Below are 22,695 nucleotides of genomic sequence, written 5' to 3'. Positions count from 1 at the left end.
CATGACCAGCTTCCAACGGACAGGGCTGCGGGCGGCGGGAAAGAAGGGTTGAAAAAGGAAGGCTCGCCCTCGGCCCACCCAATGCCAGACTGACTTTCCCACTCTCAACTCAAGATTCAAGATTAGGGGACTGAAATTCAGGTCCCCAAAAAGGCCACTTACCGCCAGAAAGCGGTGGGCAGCCGGTGCAGTCGAGCAGCTGCCGACTTCCAGTCCAATGGCCACTGCCAGCAAAATTCACCTTGGGTATCTTTCTGGCAGTCCTCACTTCCGCCCCACTGCTGCCGACTGTCCTAAGTGCTCATCAAAGGGCGTACTGCTGATCTCCTGCACCTCCAGCACACCTCCCACGAAATTTAGAGCGAAAAATCCGAAGGCTCTCCCTTTAAGTGAAGGGGAGAGCATGGTGACGCACACGCATTGTGACGTCATCTCCGTTCCGCTGCTGATTGACAGCGGAGGAGACTCCGTCCTGCTTCCACTTCCGCTCCTCTGCAGTACTTACTGCCCCACTTCCACCCCTATTATGACCGACTTCTGGTCTGCTGAAAAAAGAACGTCAAAGACCTGAAAGAGTCAACCTCATCCCAAGCTGAGGCTGTTTTGCTCACCATAGAATGTTTCAGTCAGGCTGTTGGCAGCATATTTAGAATTGTAGACACACTTTAAGTAATCTAGCAAGATTACTAACTAACCTGAGGAAGGACGTTCTTGTTATTGAGGGAGTGCAGCGAAGGTTCACCAGACTGATTCCAGGGATGGCTGGACTGACATATGAGGAGAGACTGGATCAACTGGGCCTTTATACACTGGAGTTTAGAAGGATGAGAGGGGATCTCATAGAAACGTATAAGATTCTGACGGGTCGGGACAGGTTAGATGCGGGAAGAATGTTCCCGATGTTGGGGAAGTCCAGAAACAGTCTTAGGATAAGGGGTAGGCCTTTTAGGACTGAGATGAGGAGAAACTTCTTCACTCAGAGAGTTGTTAACCTGTGGAATTCCCTGCCGCAGAGAGTCGTTGACGCCAGTCCTTCCTCAGGTTAGGCCCTTCGAGCCTGCACCACCATTCAATATGATCATGGCTGATCATTCACCTCAGTACCCTTTCCTGCTTTCTCTCCATACCCCTTGATCCCTTTAGCCATAAGGGCCACATCTAACTCCCTCTTGAATATATCCAATGAACTGGCGTCAACGACTCTCTGCGGCAGGGAATTCCACAGGTTAACAACTCTCTGAGTGAAGAAGTTTCTCCTCATCTCAGTCCTAAAAGGCCTACCCCTTATCCTAAGACTGTTTCTGGACTTCCCCAACATCGGGAACATTCTTCCCGCATCTAACCTGTCCCGACCCGTCAGAATCTTATACGTTTCTATGAGATCCCCTCTCATCCTTCTAAACTCCAGTGTATAAAGGCCCAGTTGATCCAGTCTCTCCTCATATGTCAGTCCAGCCATCCCTGGAATCAGTCTGGTGAACCTTCGCTGCACTCCCTCAATAACAAGAACGTCCTTCCTCAGATTAGTTAGTAATCTTGCTAGATTACTTAAAGTGTGTCTACAATTCTAAATATGCTGCCAACAGCCTGACTGAAACATTCTATACTAACTAACAATACCATGTACCAGGTAGCTTACCAAGATCCCATGCCACAAAGTGTTGCCATATATACTGCTCATCCATCCAAGATATTTATATTTTCCAAGGACTTCACACATCACACCATTGTAACATAAACATGCTCACTAATTGACATGCAGGGCTTCAAGTTACCTCCTGGCTGAAAATGCCCCACATCAAATAACAAAATGCAATATAGCATCAGCCATTGTGACAGTAGAGGAGCAGTGAGTGAATTAGTGCTCTTTGAATGATTGAATATTCACTACACCACACAGGAAACAAAGATAGTGTATAAATCCACTGATCACTCAGTTTCTTGTCAATAAAATGTTTTAAAAATGTGAGAGGAACAAGAGTATAAAACAGCACCTGCTTTTGAATGGCACCTGAAATATATGATGCCATCGAATGTTACTTACATCTCTTTACTGCTGAATTATCAATAATTATTTCTGCTTGGCTGGCATTCAAAAATTGATGTGATTTCTTAACTAATGAGAGGCTGTGGTTTATCTTCAAATCATTTGCATGTGTTCTTCTAGTCAGAACTCCAAAAAGCATAACATCTTATCCTCACTGATGAATGGCATGCATGCAGTTTAAGACTTGCCTTATATCTTGGAGCTAACTTTAACAGCTCTTTCATTGGAACATCTGAACCTGCAACTCCCAGGAGAATACCATGTGCTCTCTGCAGAGAAAGAGGGAATGCGAGAGGGCATATTCAGTCACAAACAAACAAACACATTTGAAGCGCTTCACTATTTACATCACTCCTTAATGCTTCTATTATAAATAGCAGTTGTAACATTGAGTTTGAACACTCCATAAAGGGAGTACAGAGCACTGAATCTGGGGCAGATGCCACCTTGGAGAATTTATACAGACAGGAATCCAGGTGTACTTAGTGATCTTGGAATCACTGAGGAGGCTGTAAAATGGAGTCTGAGAGGTAGGGGTGGAGGAAACTGGGGCTTGGGGTCATTAGTCGTCTATTAGTGAAGACTAAACGTCGTGGGCCGCCCAGACCTGTGTGAGAACACCACTGCAGGTCGGAGCTATAAATAGAGCTGGAGCGCCGGGCCCTGGAACATCGTGGCGGAGGTGCGGCGAATGAGGGTACGGAGCCCAGAAGAGCCGAGGGCCCAGGGGCAGCACGGACCTGCCCACACTGCGATATGTGTGCACACTAGGTCCATGCAGCAGAGCAGGTCTCCAGTCGTCCTGGTTAATCCTTGCCACTGGATAAAAGCCTGGCTCTGTCAAGCCTGCGTGGTGGCTGGTGTGCAACGGTCACCACACGTTAAAATAATTCACACACAGGCATCTTCCACCCCCTCAAATGGAGTTCAGGACTGGAACATCGGGTCCTTCATTGAAACATTTGTGAACTCTCGTGGAAGTAAGTCATCCGGCGTTCGAGGGACTGCTTATGATGATGATGATTAGTGGTGACCTGGAAGCATTAAGGATGCATCTGATGTTTAGGAAAACGCAGGAGCAAATTAGGATCTAAAGCATTTGGTGGGGATGTAAGAGTACTGAGGGGAGCTGTGAGCATTAATCTAAACTGAGATTTGGCAGCACTCAGGGATCTCAGAGGGACGGCAGTACAACAGAGCTCTGGATTTTGTAAGCACTTGAAGTATCTAGGATTTAGCAGCACCCGGGAAGGGATCTCAGGTTTGTCAGCTATAGGAGAAGGGGCTCGTCAGTGATGTGATTTAAATATTATCGGGAACGGTAGCATAGTGGTTATGTTACTGGAGTAATAATCCAGATGCTTGGACTAATAACCTGGAGACATGAGTTCAAATCCCACCACAACAGCTGCGGAATTTAAACTCAGTTAATGAAATAAATCTGGAAAAGAAAGCTAGTATATGGTGACCATAAAATTACCAGATTGTTGTAAAAACCCACCTGTTTGCCTAATGCCCTTTAGGGATGGAAATCTAACCCCCTTACCCAGACCCACACCAATGTGGTTGACTCTTAACTGCCACTAAGTTGTATCAAACTGCTTGGAAAAAAAGTATAAAATCAGAAGGACCATTCGGCATCGACGTGGATTCGGACACGGCAAAGGGTCATCCAGCCCAGTCAACCCTGGAAAGTCAGCCTCACTAACATCTGGGGACTTCTGCCAAAATTGGGAGAGCTGTCCCACAGACTAGTCAAGTAACATAATCTTACTCACAGAATCATACGTTTCAGCCAACATCCCAGACTCCTCCATCAGTTTCCCTGGGTATGCCCTATCCCACCGGCAGAACAGACCCATCAGAGGTAGTGGCACAGTGGTATACAGTCAGGAAGGAGTGGCCCTGGGAGTTCTCAACATTGACTCTGGACCCCATGAAGTCTCATGGCAACAGGTCAAACATGGGCAAGGAAGCCTGCTGATTATCACCTACCCTCCCTCAGTTGATGAATCAGTACTGCTTCATATTGAACACCATTTGGAAGAAGCACTGAGAGTAGCAAGGGCACAGAATGTACTCTGGGTGGGAGACTTCAATGTCCATTACCAAGAGGGCTCAATAGCACCAATATTAACCAAACTGAATGACATAACTTTCAGATTGGGCCTGCGGCAGGTGGTGAGAGAACCAAAACGAGGGAAAAACCTACTTAACCTCGTCCACACCAATCTACCTGTCGTAGATGCATCTGTCCATGACAGTATTGGTAGGAGTGGCCATCTCACAGTCCTTGTGGAGAAAAAGTCACATCTTCACACTTGTTGTGTGGCACGACCACCGTGCTAAACATGATAGATACAGAACAGATCTAGCAGCTCAAAACTTGGCATCCATGAGGTGCTGTGGGCCATCAGCAGCAGCAGCAGAATGTTTACCACCACAATCTGTAACCTCATTGCCCAGAATATCCCTCACTCTACCATTAACATCAAGCCAGGGGACCAACTCTGGTTCAATGAGGAGTGTAGACGAGCAAGCCAGGAGCAGCACCAAGCGTATCTAAAAATGAGATGCCAACCTGGTGAAGCAACAACACAAGACTACATGCATGCTAAACAGCAAAGGCAGGATGCTATAGAGCTAAGCGATCCCACAATCAATGGATCAGATCAAAGCTCTGCAGTCCTGCCACATCCAGTCATATATGATCGTGGACCATTAAACAACTAATGGGAGGAGGAGGCTTCATGAACATCCCCATCCTCAATGATGGCGGCGCCCAGCATGCGAGTGGAAAAGGCAAGGCTGAAGCCTTTGCATCCACCTTCAGGCAGATGTGCCGAGAAGTGGAAAATTGCCCAGGTATGTGCTGTCTACAAAAAGCAGGACAAATCCAATCTGGCCAATTACTGCCCCCATCAGTCTACTCTCAGTTATCAGCAAAGTAATGGAAGGTGTCATCAACTATTAAGTGGCACTTGCTCACCAATAACCTGCTCACCAATGTTTAGCTTTAGTTCCACCGGGACAACTCGGCTCCAGACCTCATTATAGCCTTGGTCCAAACATGGATAAAAGAGCTGAATTCTAGAGGTGAGGTGGTGACTGCCCTTGACATCAAGGCAGTATTTGACCGAGTGTAGCATCAAGGAGCCTTGGTAAAATTGAAGCCAATGGGAATCAGGGGCAAAAATCTCCACTGGCTAGTGTCATACCTAGCACAAAGGAAGATGGTTGTGGTTGGTGGAGATCAATCATTTCAGCCCCAGGACATCGCTGCAGGAGTTTTCAGGGCAATGTCCTAGGCCCAACCATCTTGAGCTGCTTCATAAATGACCTTCTCTCCATCATAAGGTCAGAAATGGAGATGTTCATGGATGATTGTATTGTGTTCAGTTCCATTTGCAACTCCTCAGATAATGAAACAGTCCATGCCCGCATGCAGCAAGACCTGGACAACATTCAGGCTTGGGCTGATAAGTGGCAAGCAACAGTCGTGCCACACAATAGCCAGGCAATGATTATCACCAACAAGAGCAAGCCTAGCCACCGCCCCTTGATATTCAACAGGAATACCATCACCGAATACACCACCATCAACATCCTGGGGTTCATCATTGACGAGAAACTTAACTGAACTAGCCACATATATACGGAGCACTTCAGAGGTTGGGTATACTGCAACGAGTCACTCACCTCCTGACTTCCAAAAGTCTTTCCATGATCTACATGGCACAAGTCAGGAGTGTGATGGAATACTCTTCACTTGCCTGGATGAGTACAGCTCCAACAATAGTCAAGAAGCTTGACACCATCTAGCACATATCATTTGATTGGCACCCCATCCACCATGTTAAACATTCACTCCCTCCCTCACCCTAGGATCGTGGCTACAGTGTGTACCATCTACAAAATGTATTGCAGAAACTCGCCAAGGCTTCTTCAACAGCACCTCCCAATCCAGTGGCCTCTACCACCTAGAAGGACAAGAACAGCAGGCGCATGGGAACACCCCCACCGCCAAGTTCCCCTCCAAGGCACACACTATCCTGACTTGGAAATATATGGCCATTCCTTCATTGTCATTTGGTCAAAATCCTGGACCTTCCTCTGTAACAGCACTTTGGAAGTACCTTCACATCACGGACTGCAGCAGTTCAAGGCGGCGGCTCACCACCACCTTCTCAAGGGCAATAAGGGATGGGCAATAAATGCTGGCCCTGCCAGGGATGCCCACATCCCATGAATCAATAAAAAAAACTGGCTCCAAATAGGTTTTTCTCATTCTTAGCCTCCATAGGAGAGCCTGCATTATTCTCTATAATCTCAAACTTTAAATTATGGGAGTGAGTTTTGCCACTTTCATCCAATGGAAAAAGATTTGTACCTGCCAATGGTCTGTAGATGTAATTACATACAATTTCCCTGGCCACTTCAGAATAGTGATAGCTGTAAATCCCGTGCAAAATGAATGTAATCCTTATTGTGCACTGTCTGAAATGGTGGGGGGAAAAGGGCAGCCCCATAATAAATGGCACATAGGCAGATGAAAAAGTTATTGGCAACAGCACAAAGTCAAAATAGAAATCGCACAATTCAGTCATAAATAAGGTTTCTGCAAATCTTATAACTATAATTATAACTATGGCTCTGTATATTTAATTCTACCATTGCTATTGTGGTGTATGAAATTATACAATTAACTCTGTACTGTGAGCCAGTGACTAGGTGTAATGGCTTTGCCTACTTACAGCGTTGAAGTTTCACTGAGGTGGTGGCGGGTTGCATGTTGCGGGATGGAGTTGAAAACACTCGAGTCAAAGGCAGAGTCTCGATTGAGGAGATCTTCAAAGTGCTCCTTCCAGCGGGCCCTGACAGCCTCGGTATTCTTGATGAGTGTTTCCCCGTTCTTTGCCAGGAGTGCGGTGGGGCCTTGGGAGTTTGAACCGTATGTGGTCTTGACTGCAGTGAAGAATCCTCGTATGTCGTGTCTGTCGGTTAATTGTTGTATCACCTGTGCTTTCTCCATCCACCACCAGTTCTTTAGGTCCCGGTTTTTTGTTGAAAAACAAGAACAACAAGGATACGGGTACGGATGGAATTCCTGCTGAGGCGCTAAAATATGGCGGAGAGGCGCTGTTGGCGCGGGATACATGACCCCATCTCTCTCATTTGGAGGGAGGAGAGCATGTCAGGAAATCTCAAAGATGTAGTGATCATGTCCATTTTTAAAAAGGGGAACAAATTGAACTGTGGCAACGACAGGGCAATCTCCCTACTATCATTCACTGGGAAGGTTGTCGCTAGAGTCCTGCTCAACCATCTCCTCCCTGTGGCCGAGGAGCTCCTCCCGGAGTCACAGTGCAGATTTCGTCCCCTATAGGGAACAACGGACATGATCCTTGCAGCACGACAACTACAGGAAAAATGCAGGGAGCAGCGCCAGCCCTTAGACATGGCCTTTTTTGACCTTACAGAGGCCTTTAACACTGTCGACCGCGAGGACTTATGGAGCGTCCTCCTCCATTTTGGGTACCCCCAAAAGTTTGTCAACGTCCTTCGCCTGCTCCACGATAACATGCAGGCTGTGATCCTTACCAGCGGATCTGTTGCAGACCCATTCCACGTCCGAACCGGGGTCAAACAGGGCTGCGTCATCGCTCCAACCCTCTTTTCAATCTTCTTCGCTGCCATGCTCCACCTCACTGTAAACAAGCTCCCCGCCGGAGTGGAACTAAACTACAGAACCAGCAGGAAGCTGTTTAACCTATGCCACCTCCAGGTCAGGTCCAAGATCACCCAAACCTCTGCCGTTGAACTGCAGTACGCGAACGACGCCTGCGTCTGCGCATATTCGGAGACTGAACTCCAGGATATAGTCAATGTATTCACCGAGGCATATGAAAGCATGGGCCTTAGGCTTAACATCCGTAAGACAAAGGTCCTCCACCAATCTGTCCTCGCCGCACAGCACTGCCCCCCAATCATCAAGATACATGGCGCGGCTCTCGACAACGTGGACCACTTCCCATACCTCGGGAGCCTCTTGTCAACAAAGGCAGACATTGATGCGGAGATTCAACATCGCCTCCAGTGCGCCAGTGCAGCCTTCGGCCGCCTGAGGAAAAGAGTGTTCGAAGACCAAGCCCTCAAACCTACCACCAAGCTCGTGGTCTACAGGGCTGTAGTAATTCCCGCCCTCCTATATGGGTCAGAGACATGGCGACTTACAGAAGACACATCAAGTCGCTGGAGATATATCACCAACGATGTCTCCGCAAGATCCTGCAAATCCCCTGGGAGGACAGACGCACCAACATCAGTGTCCTTGCACGGGCTAACATCCCCAGCATTGAAGCACTGACCACGCTAGATCAGCTTTGTTGGGCAGGCCATTTAGTTCGCATGCCAGACACGAGACTCCCTAAACAACTGCTATATGCAGAGCTCCTTCATGGCAAACGAGCCAAAGGTGGTCAGTGGAAACGTTACAAGGACACCCTCAAAGCCTCCCTGGTGAAATGCGACATCACCACTGACGCCTGGGAGACCCTGGCCGAAGACCGCCCTAGGTGGAGAAAGTGCATCCGGGAGGACGTTGAGCTCTTCGAATCTCAACGCTGTGACCGTGAAGAGACCAGGCGCAGGCAGCGGAAGGAGCATGTGGTAAATCAGTGCTACCCCCCCATCCCCCAACGAATATCTGTCCCACCTGTGACAGGGTCTGTGGCTCTCGTGTTGGACTGTTCAGCCACCAAAGAACTCACTTTAGGAGTGGAAGCAAGTCTTCCTCGATTTCGAGGGACTGCCTATGATGATGTAACCTGGTCAGTCTTTAATGGCTTCCAGAAGTGCAGATACAAAGGTGAAGTTCAGCTGACATACCGGGCCCAGCATGAATGTACCTATGACCCTAGGACCTCCGACGGTAGTGCCCCCTGTTGGTGGGCAGACCTTATGAACATACATCATTCCCCCCCCAGTTCTTGGCACAAGTCTATATTACAAGTTCAGACGGTCCGGAGCCCTTCGCTCCCTGGTTGACCGTCTCAGTGTAATCCCAGTGCTTTCTGAGTCTCTCACGACTTGGGGCTGGGTGTTGACCACAGTTGGTTCTTCTGATGGCTGGACGTGAGTTGGTTGGTCATCTAAGCTCGCGGTGTCTTCTTGCAACTGTTTCGGTTCGTCAGTGTGTCTTAGTTTGATTTGATCAATGTGTTTCCTGCACATCTGCCTATTCTTGAACTTAACCATATACACCCAGTTACCCTCCTTATCTGTAACATTGCCCGGGAGCCATTTGGACCCTTGACCATGGTTAAGTACATACACTGGGTCATTTACAGATATGTCACGTGACACGGCGGTGCGGTCGTGATACCATTGCTGGCGTTGACGTCGAGTTTCGACATGATCATTAAGGTCAGGATGGACTAGAGAGAGCCTGGTTTTGAGGCCTCTCTTCATCAATACTTCCGCAGGCGGGATCCCGGTGAGCGTGTGTGGCCTTGTCCTGTAACTGAGCAGTATGCGTGATAGGCGTGTCTGCAAGGAACCGTGAGTTACGTGTTTCAGGCTCTGCTTGATGGTTTGAACTGCCCGCTCCGCTTGACCATTGGATGCGGGTTTGAATGGGCTGACCTCACGTGTTTTATGCTGTTGCGTTTCATGAACTCTTGAAACTCCAGGCTCGTGAAACACGGTCCGTTGTCGCTGACAACGATGTCTGGCAGACCATGTGTTATAAACATGGCTCTCATGTTCTCAATGGTGGCAGTGGAAGTGCTGGATGACATGATCACACATTCTATCCATTTGGAGTATGCATCCACCACCACAAAAAACATTTTACCGAGGAAGGGGCCCGCAAAGTCGATGTGGATTCTAGACCACGGTTTGGATGCCATGACCACAGACTGAGTGGAGCTTCCTTTGGGGCATTGCTTAACTGCATGCAAATGCTGTACTGATGCATGCATGACTCTAAGTCCGAGTCAATGCCAGGCCACCAAACATGGGACCTGGCAATGGCCTTCATCATGACAATACTGGGATGCGCACTATGTAACTCCTGTACAAATCTCGCCCTGCTTTTCTTGGGCATTACAACACGATTACTCCACAGGAAACAGTTGGACTGGATGGAAAGCTCATCTTTGCGACGACTTTCGGTTTGGTTCCATCACCCATTTCCTTGGGGATGGTCAACCAGTCCCTGTTAAGAACACAACGTTTTACAACCGATAGGGTCGGATCCTGGCTGGTCCAGATCTTAACTTGTTGAGCAGTGGCAAAGGCATTCATGACCATGAGTAGCTCTGCGGGCAATGGCGTTTCCTCCGGAGTGGGCAACGGTAACCGGCTCAATGCATCAGTGCAGTTGTCAGTGCCTGGTCTATGGCAAATGACATAATCATAGGCAGATAATGTCAGCGCCCACCTCTGGATGCAGGACGAGCGTTGGTATTGATACCTTTATATTCCGAGAACAACAATATAAGCGACTTGTGATCGGTTTCCAGCTCGAAGCGAAGCCCAAACAGGTACTGGTGCATTTTTTTTTACCCCATAAACACATGTTAAAGCCTCTTTCTCTACCATGCTGTAGGCTCTTTCTGCCTTGGACAGGCTTCGAGATACGTATGGAACTGGTTGTAGTTTGCTTGACTCATTGGCTTGCTGGAGTACGCAGCCGACCCCATAGGACAACGCATCACAGGTCAAAACTAGACGCTTGCACAGGTCATACAGTACCAGTATCTTGTGGGAACACAACAGATTTCTAGCCTTCTCAAAGGCTCTGTCTTGAAGTTCACCCCACACCCAGTCATCTCCTTTCCTGAGCATCTTGTGCAAAGGCTCTAATACTGTGCTCAATTTGGGTAAGAAGTTACCGAAGTAGTTGAGAAGATCCAGGAACGAATGCAGCTCCTTCACATTCTGGGGCCTGGGCGCATTTTTGATGGCCTCTGTTTTTGCGTCTGTAGACCTGATTCCGTCTGCAGCAATCTTTCGTCCAAGGAATTCGACCTCTGGTGCCATGAAAACGCACTTCGAACGTTTCAGCTTGAGTCCCACTTTGTCCAGACGACGCTGATCCTCTTCCAGATTGTGCAGGTGCTCGGCAGTGTCACGACCTGTGATTAGGATATCGCCTTGGAATACCATGGTCCTGGGGATGGATTTCAATAGGCTCTCCATGTTTCCCTGAAATATGGCTGCCGCCAAACAAATGCCAAAAGGGCACCTATTGTAAATAAACAGTCCTTTGTGCGTGTTGATGCACGTAAGTTTCTTTGATGATTCAACCAGTTCCTGTGTCATGTAGGCCGATGTTAGACTTAATTTGGTGAATGATTTGCCCCCGGCTAGCATTACAAACAGGTCATCAGCTTTCGGAAGCGGGTATTGATCTTGTTTTGAAACTCGGTTGATCGTGACCTTGTAGTCTCCTCAAATCCGACCGTGCCATCGCTCTTTTACACTGGAACAATGGGACTGGCCCATTCATTAAATTCGACCGGTGAGATGACCCCCTCATGTCGTAGTCTGTCCAATTCGAGCTCGACCTTTTCTCTCATCATGTGTGGGACCGCCCTGGCTTTGTGATGGATGGGCCTTGCGTCTGGGCCTAGGTGAATCTGCACCTTGGCTCCCTTGAAGCAATTCCCAGTTCAAACAATGAGGGAAATTTGCTCAGCACTTGAGCACACAAATCATCATCCGTTGATGACAAAGCTTTGATATCATACCATTTCCATTTTATTTTCTCGAGCCAACTCTTGCCGAATAACGATGGGCTGTTGCCAGGGATAATCCATAACGGTAGATCATGAACCGCTCCCTCGTATGACACTCTTACTGCTGCATTACCGATCACTGGTATGAGCTCTTTAGTGTAGGTACACAACTTCGCATTTATCGGACTCAGCTTGGGTCTCTCTGTCTTGGTCTCCCACAGCTTTTCAAAAATCCTCTGGCTCATTATCGATTGACTCGCACCCGTGCCTAATTCCATGAATACCAGCACGCCATTTAATTTTACCTCCATCATTATCGGTTGGCTCTTTGTTAATAATTTTAACTCCATCATTACCGGTTGGCTCTTTGTTAGGAACGCACATACGCTATACACTTCCTCCTCGGAGCTCTCAAATGTCTCAGGCTGCATCGCCAGATCCACGCTGGATTGATCATCATCCACGTGGTGTGTCGCAGCTCGCTTGCTCTGCTGTGGACACGTCCGCTGTAGATGCCTCGTCTTCGCACACCCTATGCATACATACTGCCCGAAGCGGCACTGATGGGGTCAGTGATTGCCCCCGCAACACCAACACATTGAGCTCGGATTTGCGTCCGATGGCGGGCTTTGAGCGGCTCTGGTTCTCGCATACGCAGTCAAATAGGCCCTTGATGGCGAACTTTGAGCGGCTCCCGTTCTCGCATACACAGTCGAGTAGGCCCACGATGGCGAACTTTGAGCAGCTCCCGGTCTTGCAGGTGCAGTCGAGTAGGCCCTGCCATGTGCAGCTCTGCCGGCCATCGATACAATTTTGTACACAGTACTTGCCGTGGAGTTCCTGTTTTGTCCCGCTATCTGCTTCGTGCTTTTCTGCGTGAATATACAAGCCTGGGTGATGGAAATTACCTTGCTGAAGTCCGGTGTCTGCGCAGCCAACAGCTTACTTAAGATCGCCTCGTGGTTGATCCCGATCACGAAAAAGTCACGCAGCATGTTTTCCAGCGCAGGCCCAAATTTGCAAGGCCCTTCAAGACGTCACAGGTTGGCAACAAATGCCGCTACATCCTGGCCTCTTGGACGAACGTACATATAGAAGCAATATCTGGATATGAGGATTCCTTCCCTGGGTTTAAGGTGTTCCCGAACTAGAGCACACAGTTTTTTGTAATCCTTTTCTGTATGAAGAGTGGGTGAGAGCAGATTATTGATGAGTGCATACATCGTGGGGCCACAGACAGTAAGAAGAACTGCGCTACGCTTCTCTGCATCCTTGTCTTTGTTTAGGTTGTTTGCCACAAAATACTGGTCAAGACAATCCGTGAAATCTCCCCAATCCTCTCCCTCATTGAATCCCTCGAAAATTCCAACAGTACTCGATCGTGCTGTGCTTGCCATACTTTTGCGTGGGTTCGTATTTGCCTCGTCGCCAGTTGTGGTGTATGAAATGATACAATGAACTGCGTACTGTGAGTCAGTGACTAGGTGTAACCTGGTCAGTCTTTAATGGTTTCCAGAAGTGTAGATACAAAGATGAAGCTCAGCTTATATACCGGGCCCAGCACGAGTGTACCTATGACCTCCGACGATAGTGCCCCCTGTTGGTGGGCAGACCTTATGTACATACATTACAGCGATAACAGCCAGCAACCACAGTCACCTGTTTCATACAGACACAAACATGGAATACCACAAAACAGAAGGAAATCGCGGTGTCTGATATCATAATATCATTGTTACCTCATTTGCATGTACCCAGCTAAAACATACAATAGAAATGAAGGCAAAGAATCTAATGGCACGAAAGTGGGACGAGTTCTGGTGGAACAGAAGTCCGGCCCATTTTTCAATCCAGATCGCCTGCTTTATGCCAGTAAAACGAATGGTCCCAATCAGTAAATCTATGTTCTGGTCTTCCTCGGCTGCGATTTTGCCTATGGAGGCGGGACCAAGGCGGGTGACGTCAGTGGCGGGGTCCAACCCCGCTTCTGTCTCCATCCCAGCCTCCCACACAACCTTCCCCTGATTGGGCTCATTAAGTCCCCCCCAGTGTGGTTCGCGGCCAATTAAAAGGAAGCAGATCCGATGACGTCATTTAATAACATAAGAAATAGGAGCAGGAGTAGACTATTAGGTACCTCGAGTCTGCTCTGCCATTCAATGAGATCATGGCTGATCTTCTACCTCAACTCCACTTGCCTGCACTGTCCCCATATCCCTTGATTCTCTTAATATCCAAAAATCTATCGATCTCTGTCTTGAATATACTCAAAGACTGAGCTTCCACAGCCCTCTGGAGTAGAGAATTCCAAAGATTCACAACTCTCTGAATGAAGAAATTTCTCCTCATCCCAGTTCTAAATGACCAACCCCTTACTCTGAGATTGTGACCCCTGGTTCTGGACTCCTCAGCCAAAGGAAACATCCTCCCTGCATCTACCATGTCAAGCCCTGTAAGAATTTTGTATGTATCATTGAGATAACCTAATCGCTAGAGAATATAGGCCTGGTCTACTCAATCTCTCCTCATTGAACAATCCTCCATCCCAGGAATCAGTAGGTGAATCTTTGTTGCACTCCCTCTATGGCAAGTATATCCTTCCTTAGGTAAGGAGACCAAAACTGTACATAATACTCCCAGGCCTCACCAGGGCCCTATATAATTGTAGTAAGACGTTTTTACTCATACTGAAATCCTTTTGTAATAAAGGCCAATATACCTTTCTTAATTGCTTGCTGTACCTGCATGTTAACTTTCAGTGATTTATATACAAGCACACCCAGGTCCCTCTGAACACCAACATTTCCCAAACTCTCACCATTTAAAAAATACTCTGTTTTTTTATTTTTCCGACCAAAGTGGATAACTTCACATTTCTACACATTATATTCCATTTGCCAAGTTCTTTCCCATTCACTTAGACTATCTATATCCCCTTGAAGCCTCTTTGCATTCTCCTCATAACTTACATTCCCACCTAGCTTCGTATCATCAACAAACTTGGATCATCATCATAGACAGTCCCTCGAAGCGAAGATGACTTGCTTCCACGTAAAAAGGAATGAGTTCACAGGTGTTTCAATGAAGGACCTAATATTCCAGGTCCTGAACTACATCTTGGAGGGTGGAAGATGCCTGTGCTCGGATTTTTTTAATGTGTAGTGGCCGTTGCACACCAGCCTACACACGGGCTTGACAGAGCCAGGTCTTGGTCCAGTGGCAAGGATTACCCAAGACGACTGGAGACCAGCTCTGCTGCATGGACTGAGCGTGCACACATATAGCAGTGTGGGCTGGCCTGTGCTGCCCCTGTGCCCTCGCCTCTTCTGGGTCCCAGACTCACACCTCTCCTGGGCTCGGTCACTTCCTTCTACAAACTCTTGCCGCTCCTTCGCCCCTCCTGCTCTGCCTGCCCGCACTGCAATCAGCAACCTGACTTCACAGCCGTCACCCTCCTGCAGTAGTATGCCGCTGCACACTGCTCCCTCTGATGACCCCAGCCTGCTGATGGTCTTGCAGATCGGGACCGCGCCGATTTCTGGGCCGGGCCGCCGCACGTTGCTCCCTCTAAACTTGGATATATTACATTTGGTCCCCTTATCCAAATCATTGATATATATTGTGAATAGCTGAGGCCTGAGCACCGATCCTTGCGGTACCCCACTGGTTACAGCCTGCCTGCACAAAAATGACCCGTTTATTCCTACTCTCTGTTTTCTGCCCGTTAACCAATCCTCAATCCATGCTCTTATATTACCCCCAATTCCATGGGCCCTAATTTTGTTTAATAATCTCTTGTGTGGCACCTTATTAAATGTCTTCTGAAAATCCAAATACACCACATCCCCTTATCTATTCTGCTAGTTACAACCTCAAAAGACTCTAACAGATTTCCCATTCATAAATCCGTGTTGACTCTACCCAATCTTAATATTATTTTCTAAGTGTCCTGTTACCACGTCCTTAATAATAGATTCCAGCATTTTCCCTACTACCGATGTCAGGCTAACTGGTCTGTAGTTCTCTGTTTTCTCTCTTCCCCTTTCTTAAATAGTAGGGTTACATTTGCTACCTTCCAATCCGCTAGAACTGTTCTAGAATCTATGGAATTTTGGAAGATGACAGCCAATATATCCACTATTTCTATAGCCACCTCTTACAAAACCCTAGGATGTAGGCCATCAGGTTCAGTGGATTTATCGGCTTTCAGTCCCATTCATTTCTCCAGTACAATTTTTTTACTAATTCTAATTTCTTTCAGTTCCTCATTCTCGCTAGACCCTTGGTTCTCCACTATTTCCGGCAAGTTTTTTTGCATCTTCTTCCACGAAGACAGACACTAAGGGGTGGAAATTCAGTTGTCTAGCACCTCAGTTAGCAGCCAGAAGGGGCGTTAAAAGTATGCGTAATAGCTCAGCGACCGGGCCGCAGCTTTAGCGCCCCACCGGAAAATTCAGTTAAAGGCTAACTGGAGCCAACTGAGGGCTAACACAAGAGCCTGGCTGCTGACTATCAGTCCGATCATGACATCAGTCAGGTGCAACGACCGCGCTAGCGTCCTGGTCGCTAAATTCGGTGTGGCTGCCTCATTTACCGACCGCCATTAATCACGTCTGAAAAAACAGTCCATACAGCCTTCCACAGTCGTTAATTGGTGGCTACTTAAAGAGATGTGGAAGCGCTTCCCTTGGAGATCACAGTCAGTGCAACGTTTACACAGAGTACGGTGCATGAGCCTCCGAGTTTGCCATGGCAGACAGACCTACCATTACAGCTTACTAACAACTGAATTTGTGCAGGTAACCCTTAGGTCTCCAGCAGCAGCACCCTCTGGTGTACAGGTAAGGTATGTACAGTGTAAGGGTACATTCAGTGTTACATAACAGTGTTATAGACATCACACAATAAACAAGCATGCATATATAACACTCCCCCTAAGCATTTTTGATATCCTTATTGTCATGACCTGGGGAGGTGATCAGTAGTGGGCTATGGGAGGTTGTGGTGAGGATTGTGTGGGTGCCAAGTATAACCCCTATGCTTGAGGTTGGCCTCATACGTTTCCTCTCCCTCACACACAGATCCATGTGGGTGTCACTTTTGTGGGATCCCTCAGGAGGGTAACCACAGCAGCAGTGGATGGGGTGTATACACTGTGATGAGGGTAATTGTGTGGTGGTGGGCAGGGCCACAGGACTGGGTGGGCTCCTTGTCCACCAATTGGGATGAGGGTCAGGTCATCCCAGGGTTTGCCAGGGAAGTTGATGGGTATTGGCTTCATGCTCCTGGAGTTGGCCTTCGTGGCCAGGGGTTGTAGGGCTGGTCTGGTGCAGGTTGCCGTTGGTGGTGGCTGTGCTGTCCCTATAGTGGGTCTGCTCCCACTGGGTGTGTGTGTGTCCTTCAAGGGGCATCACGTTTGTTCCAAAGGTCCAGGCTACATGGTCAGGTAGCCTGCTGGACCTGGGGGTCTCCCACAGGGGGATTCCATTAGCATCAGTATGGTCCCTGTAGGACCCAGTGTCCTTTAATAGTGTCCTACCGTATATATGACACCTTGGCTCTGATCACGCATAGTCGAGCCTGCATTGTACATTATAGCATTTGCTTCACTTTTGGGTGTCATAGTCTCACCAGACATAGTTACATTAGGCATTTCAAACTCTCTGTCATATTTATCAGGCATAACAAACTTGTTCTTTACTTTTCTGCCACAGGCATTCAACTCATTTGTCACATTAGTTACACCAGCATCACAATTCATGGTTACATTGCAGACATTTTCATACTTACACCCTTTTATTGCATCTTTAGCTTTAAAGTCCTTGTCCTCATTTAGTTGAAACTGTCCCTTTAAATTTCTTCGGTTACCGGTCTCCTTTAGGGGAGGCTTCCAATCCGATTGGCCGCTCGGTGCCACGTGTCGCTCCTCCAATGCTGCCCCTCGTGGTTTGGCCGCGACCATTTTGATTGCAGGTTCTTCTCCTCGTGGTGCGACCACCATCTTCTGGCTCTCCTTCAGGTAGGCTGTGGTGGTCTTTTCTTCCACAGGTTTGGCCCTCGACTTCCAAGTCGTTGAAAGAAAAATCCACTTCTTTCAACAATGTTCACCTCTTGAAGTCCTGCCCCGGCCCGGAAAATGGAGTTTGGATCTTCGGTCCTGGAGATTTCGCCGTGGTGTGGAGTCGTCGCCGCGCAGTCAAGCTGGACAGTGGGATCTATGGATGCAGCGATGAATCCATGTTCGATGTCGATTGCTGGAGCCCAGAGGCCATCACCACTTCGCCTGATTTGGACCGGGTTCATCCAATTCCTTCTCAGCAGCGTGGGACCATCGACGGCAACGATCCATAGGGGGTGTTTGTTCAACACGCCGCCATGCACGACCTGGGCGTCCGCGCTGACAACGATTTTGATTTTACCTTTGTTATAGGTGAGCAGTTGCGCTTAAACAGGAGACAGTTTTGGTTGATTGGTGGGATTATCCAAAGTTTTTCAAAGGTCGTTTGGCTCATCACAGACTGGCTCGCCCCTGTGTCGATCTCCATGGAAACTGGAACCCCATCGATGTCTACTTCCATCGTCCATGGAGAACTTTCAGTGGAGCAGGTATAAACTCCAAACTCTTCTTCCAGGGTTTGAGCGACTTCACCTTCATCTGTGTCGGAGCCTGGGTGATCAGCCAACTCATCAGAGACACGGTGAGTACAGCTTTTTCTGCACATTCTTTGAAGGTGCCCTTTCTCTTTGCAGCCTTTGCATGCATAGTCTTTTTAGCGGCACTGATGGGCCCTGTGGTTTCCTCCACAGCGCCAGCACGGGGTCATCCGGTTTGCCCCATGTGGTGGACTCAAGGTTGCTGGACTTGGGGCAGCCTTCCTGCCTTTCGAAGTATCCATGCGGTGCACTGCGCTCGCCGGTTTAGAGTCCTGGGTCAGTATTCGCCTGGAGTTGTCGGCCGAAACAATGTAAGACTGGCTCACTTGAATTGCTTTCTGCAGGGTGACCGTGATGTCGGCAGAGAGCAATTTGTGCAGGAGGCCCTCGTGGCCGATTCCAATGATGAATATGTCCCTTAGGGCTTCATTAAGGTGGTCCACAAAATCAGACGGTGCAGCTAGTCTTCTTAGGTGTGCAGCATACTTAGCAATTTTCTTGGCCCTCGGGTCGCCGCTAAGTATGGAACTGGTGCCTGGCTGTGAGGATGCTTTCTTTCAGTTTTAGCTGTTCCTGAATGAGTATTACAAGTTCCTCATAGCTTTTGGTGGTTGTCTTCGCTGGGGTTAGCAAGTCCCTGACGAGACAATGGATGGTGGGCCCACAACTGCTAAGCAGGTTGGCCTTGCGCTTGTTCGGTCATGTAGTCGGTGTGTTCCCATCCAGGTCGTTGGCCATAATGAAATGTTCCAATCATTCCAAAAAGGTATCCCAATCTTCCCCCTCTGTAAATTGTTGAAAGTTGCTGAGATTAGACATGCTGAGCGTGAAGTTCGTGACCTCGTATCCTTGTCGCCAGTTGTAGTGTATGTAGATACCTTTAGTAATGACTCCATGAGGTAGGGTATGATACTAAAATTGTGTAGACCTGCAGTCCTTTATTTGCAGCTCCTTGAGTGAGGACACCAAACAGTGAGCTCCTTTTTATACTGGGTTACCTGCAGTGTGCGGGTAACCCTTAGGTCTCCAGCAGCAGCACCCTCTGGTGTACAGGCAAGGTGCGTACAGTGTAAGGGTACATTCAGTGTTACATAACAATATTACAGACATCATACAATAAACAAGCATGCATATATAACACTTCCATTTCCTTATTTCCCATTACAATTTCTCCTGTCTCAGCCTGTAAGGGACCCACATTTACTTTCACTAATCTTTTCCTTTTTACACAACTATAGAATATTTTACAGTCTGTTTTATGTCTCTCGCTAGTTTACTCTCGTGTACTATTTTCCCTTTCTTTATCAATTTCTTGGTCCTCCTTTGCTGAATTCTAAAATCCTCCCAATCCTCAGGCTTACTAATCTTTTTGGTAACTTTATAAGCCACTTCCTTTGATCTAATACTATTTTTAACTTCTCTTGTTAGCCAGGGTTGGGCCACTTTTCCTGTGAGGTTACTGTGCCTTAAAGGAATGTATATTTGTTGTGGATTATGTATTCATTCTTTAAATGCTACCCATTGCTTTTCTACTGTCATACCTTTTAATGTGGTTTCCCAATCTACCTTAGCCAACTCGCTCCTCATACCTACGTAGTTTGCTTTGTTTAGATTTAAGACCCTAGTTTAGGATTCAACTAAATCATTTTCAAACTCAATATAAAAATTCTATCATATTATCGTCACTCTTCCCTAAGGGCCCCTTTACTACAAGCTTATTAATGAAACTTTTCTCATTGCACAATACTAGATCTAAAATAGCCAGTTCCCTAGTTGTTTCCTCAACATACTGATCTAGAAAACTGTCTTGTATATATTCCATTAATTCATCCTCTACACTATTACTACAAATTTGGTTTGTCCAGTCTATATGTAGATTAAAGTCCACCATGATTACTCTATTACCCTTATTACACGTGTTTCTAATTTCCTGATTTATACTCTGTACTACATTACAACTACTGTTTGGGGGCCTATAAACAACTCCCACCAATGTTTTCTGCCCCTTGCTGTTTCTTATCCCCACCCAAACTGAGTCTACTTCTTGATTTTCAGTGCTAAAATCCTTTCTCTCTACTGTCTTACTCCCATCCTTTATTGTCAGGGCTATCCACCCTCCTTTTCCATTCTGCCTATCTCTTCTAAAAATGAAGGATCCTGGAATATTTAGGGCCTGAAATTGATGAACTTATCACCCACTACCGTCGACATTCCTCTGGTCGAACCGCCCAGTGCCACTTTCGACATGGCCTGGAGCGGGCGGGAGGGGAGAGCCGCCGGGAAGCGCCCACTGACGTCAGCGGACAGCCGGGTCGCACAACTGAGCTCCCGTCTGCCGCGATGCCATATTCCTGTGGGCGGGAGTCGGCGGGACTCAGTGGCAGATCGGGGGTGGACCACTGGCTGGAGGCTGGTCTATCCCCAGCGGTAAGTAGGAAGATGCTGAAAAAAAGATTAATGAACTTTTTATAATTTATTTCTTTACAGGGACTTACCTGGATGGGGTCCCCTGAAGGTCTTCAGCTGGTTTCTTTTTTTGTTGATGCTTTTTCTTTTCAGCTCTTCGACCCTCCATGGACCTGACTCCATTCTCAGCGGCACTTGGGCGGCAAGTGCCTTCGCTGCCGAGATTGGGAGCTCCTGCCGGCTGCCGTCCAGATTGGTGGCGTCAGTCTCTCATTTGCTGCCCGCCGACCTTAGAGGGATCTTCTTCATGAATATGCTGCCCAAAGAACTGCCAGGGACCTCGGCGGCCATCGACGGTCATTTGGGCGGCACGCGGGCGGGCGGAGGCCTTCATCAATTTCAGGCCCTTAGTTCCCAACCTTGGCCATTTTGCAACCACGTCTTCGTAATAGCTATTTGATCAAACCTATTGATTTCTATTTGCGCTATTAATTCATCTATTTTGTTCTGAATGCTTTGCGCTGGACTTATTTCTATTCTTCTCTGATATCTCCTTAGTCAGTGATGCCTTATTAACTTTGTTATTCACTCTGTCCCTTCCTGACCCACTCTGCTTATTTTTATCCAAACCTCTACTCTGCTCTAGAGCCTTGACATTTCTCTTGCTGCTTTAAAATTAACTCTTTACTGAATCCTCCCACCCCCGTTTAAAACCGTGTCTACTGCACTAGTTATTCAGTTTGCCAGGACATTTGTCCCAGCCCGGTTTAAGTGGGGCTTGGCCCAACGGAACAGCTCCCTCTTTCTCGAGTACTGGTGCCAGTGCCCCATGAACTGAAACCCCTTCCTTCGACACCATTCTTTGAGCCACGCATTTAAACCTCTAATCTGTTTGTCCCTATGCAAATTTGCATGTGGCTCAGGTAACAATCCAAAGATTATTACCTTTGAGGTTCTGTTTTTTAATTTGGATCCTAACTCCTCAAACTCCCTCAGCAGAACCTCATTCCTGGTTCTACCTATGTCATTGGTTCCTACATGGACCACGATAACTGGATCCTTCCTTTCCCACTCCAAGTTCTTCTCCAGCCACGAGGCGATATCCTTAACTCTGGCACCGGGTAGGCAACACAACCTCTGGAACTCCGTGTCACGGCTGCAGAGAACAGTATCTATCCCTCTGACTATACTGTTGCCTACCACTACCACTCCTTTTTACTCACTGCTCCCCCCCACTTGAATGACTTCCTTTACCACGATGCCATAGTCAGTTTGCCCATCCTCCCTGCAGTCGTTGTTCTCGACCTGTTGGACAAGGTCAAGGGCTGAGGCTCCTTCATCACTATATCCTGGGTCCCCATACCTTCCTGACTTGCAGTCACACCCTTCTGTCCCTGAAAATTGAGGAACTCTAAAGTACTGCTTAATCTTACGGGTGTGGCTGCCTCCTGGAATAACGTGTCCATTTAACTCTCCCCCTCCCTGAAGCATCAGCAATGTCTGCAGCTCGAGGAACTTCGGCTCAAAGTTGTTGAGCTCAGACTCCAGCTCAACAACTTTGAGCCGAAGTTCCTCGAGCTGCAGGCACTTACCACTGATGTGGTTGCTTGGGATCTTATTGGTCTCCACCAACTCCCACATGCTGCAGTTTCAACACACCACCTGCACTACCATCTTTTTTTAGGTAATTTTTTTTTGTGTTACCAGCCACCTACTCCAATTCTGCCCATTTAGGCAACTTTGGCCAGCTAATTGTTACTCCATTTCTACTTAGGCCAGCTTATATGGCCACTTGAGAAAACCCTTGCGGAGAGTTAAAGAAATCGGCACAGGTAAGGAAATCGG

At 47.7% G+C, this 22,695-nt stretch overlaps 1 protein-coding gene across 1 annotated transcript in view; it reads right to left on the bottom strand.

The window, feature by feature from the left end:
• LOC139281546 (voltage-dependent calcium channel subunit alpha-2/delta-4-like) overlaps nucleotides 1-22,695 on the bottom strand; it is a 745,953-nt gene that overhangs the window by 454,924 nt on the left and 268,334 nt on the right. Inside the window, exon 21 of the mRNA XM_070901711.1 lies at nucleotides 2,236-2,316. Coding sequence (XP_070757812.1) covers nucleotides 2,236-2,316 — 81 coding nt within the window. The remainder of the gene's footprint in view (nucleotides 1-2,235; nucleotides 2,317-22,695) is intronic.

This window comes from Pristiophorus japonicus, chromosome 15 (assembly GCF_044704955.1).
Source record: "Pristiophorus japonicus isolate sPriJap1 chromosome 15, sPriJap1.hap1, whole genome shotgun sequence".
NCBI lineage: Eukaryota > Metazoa > Chordata > Chondrichthyes > Pristiophoridae > Pristiophorus > Pristiophorus japonicus.
This window is presented reverse-complemented; position numbering and strand designations above follow the sequence as displayed.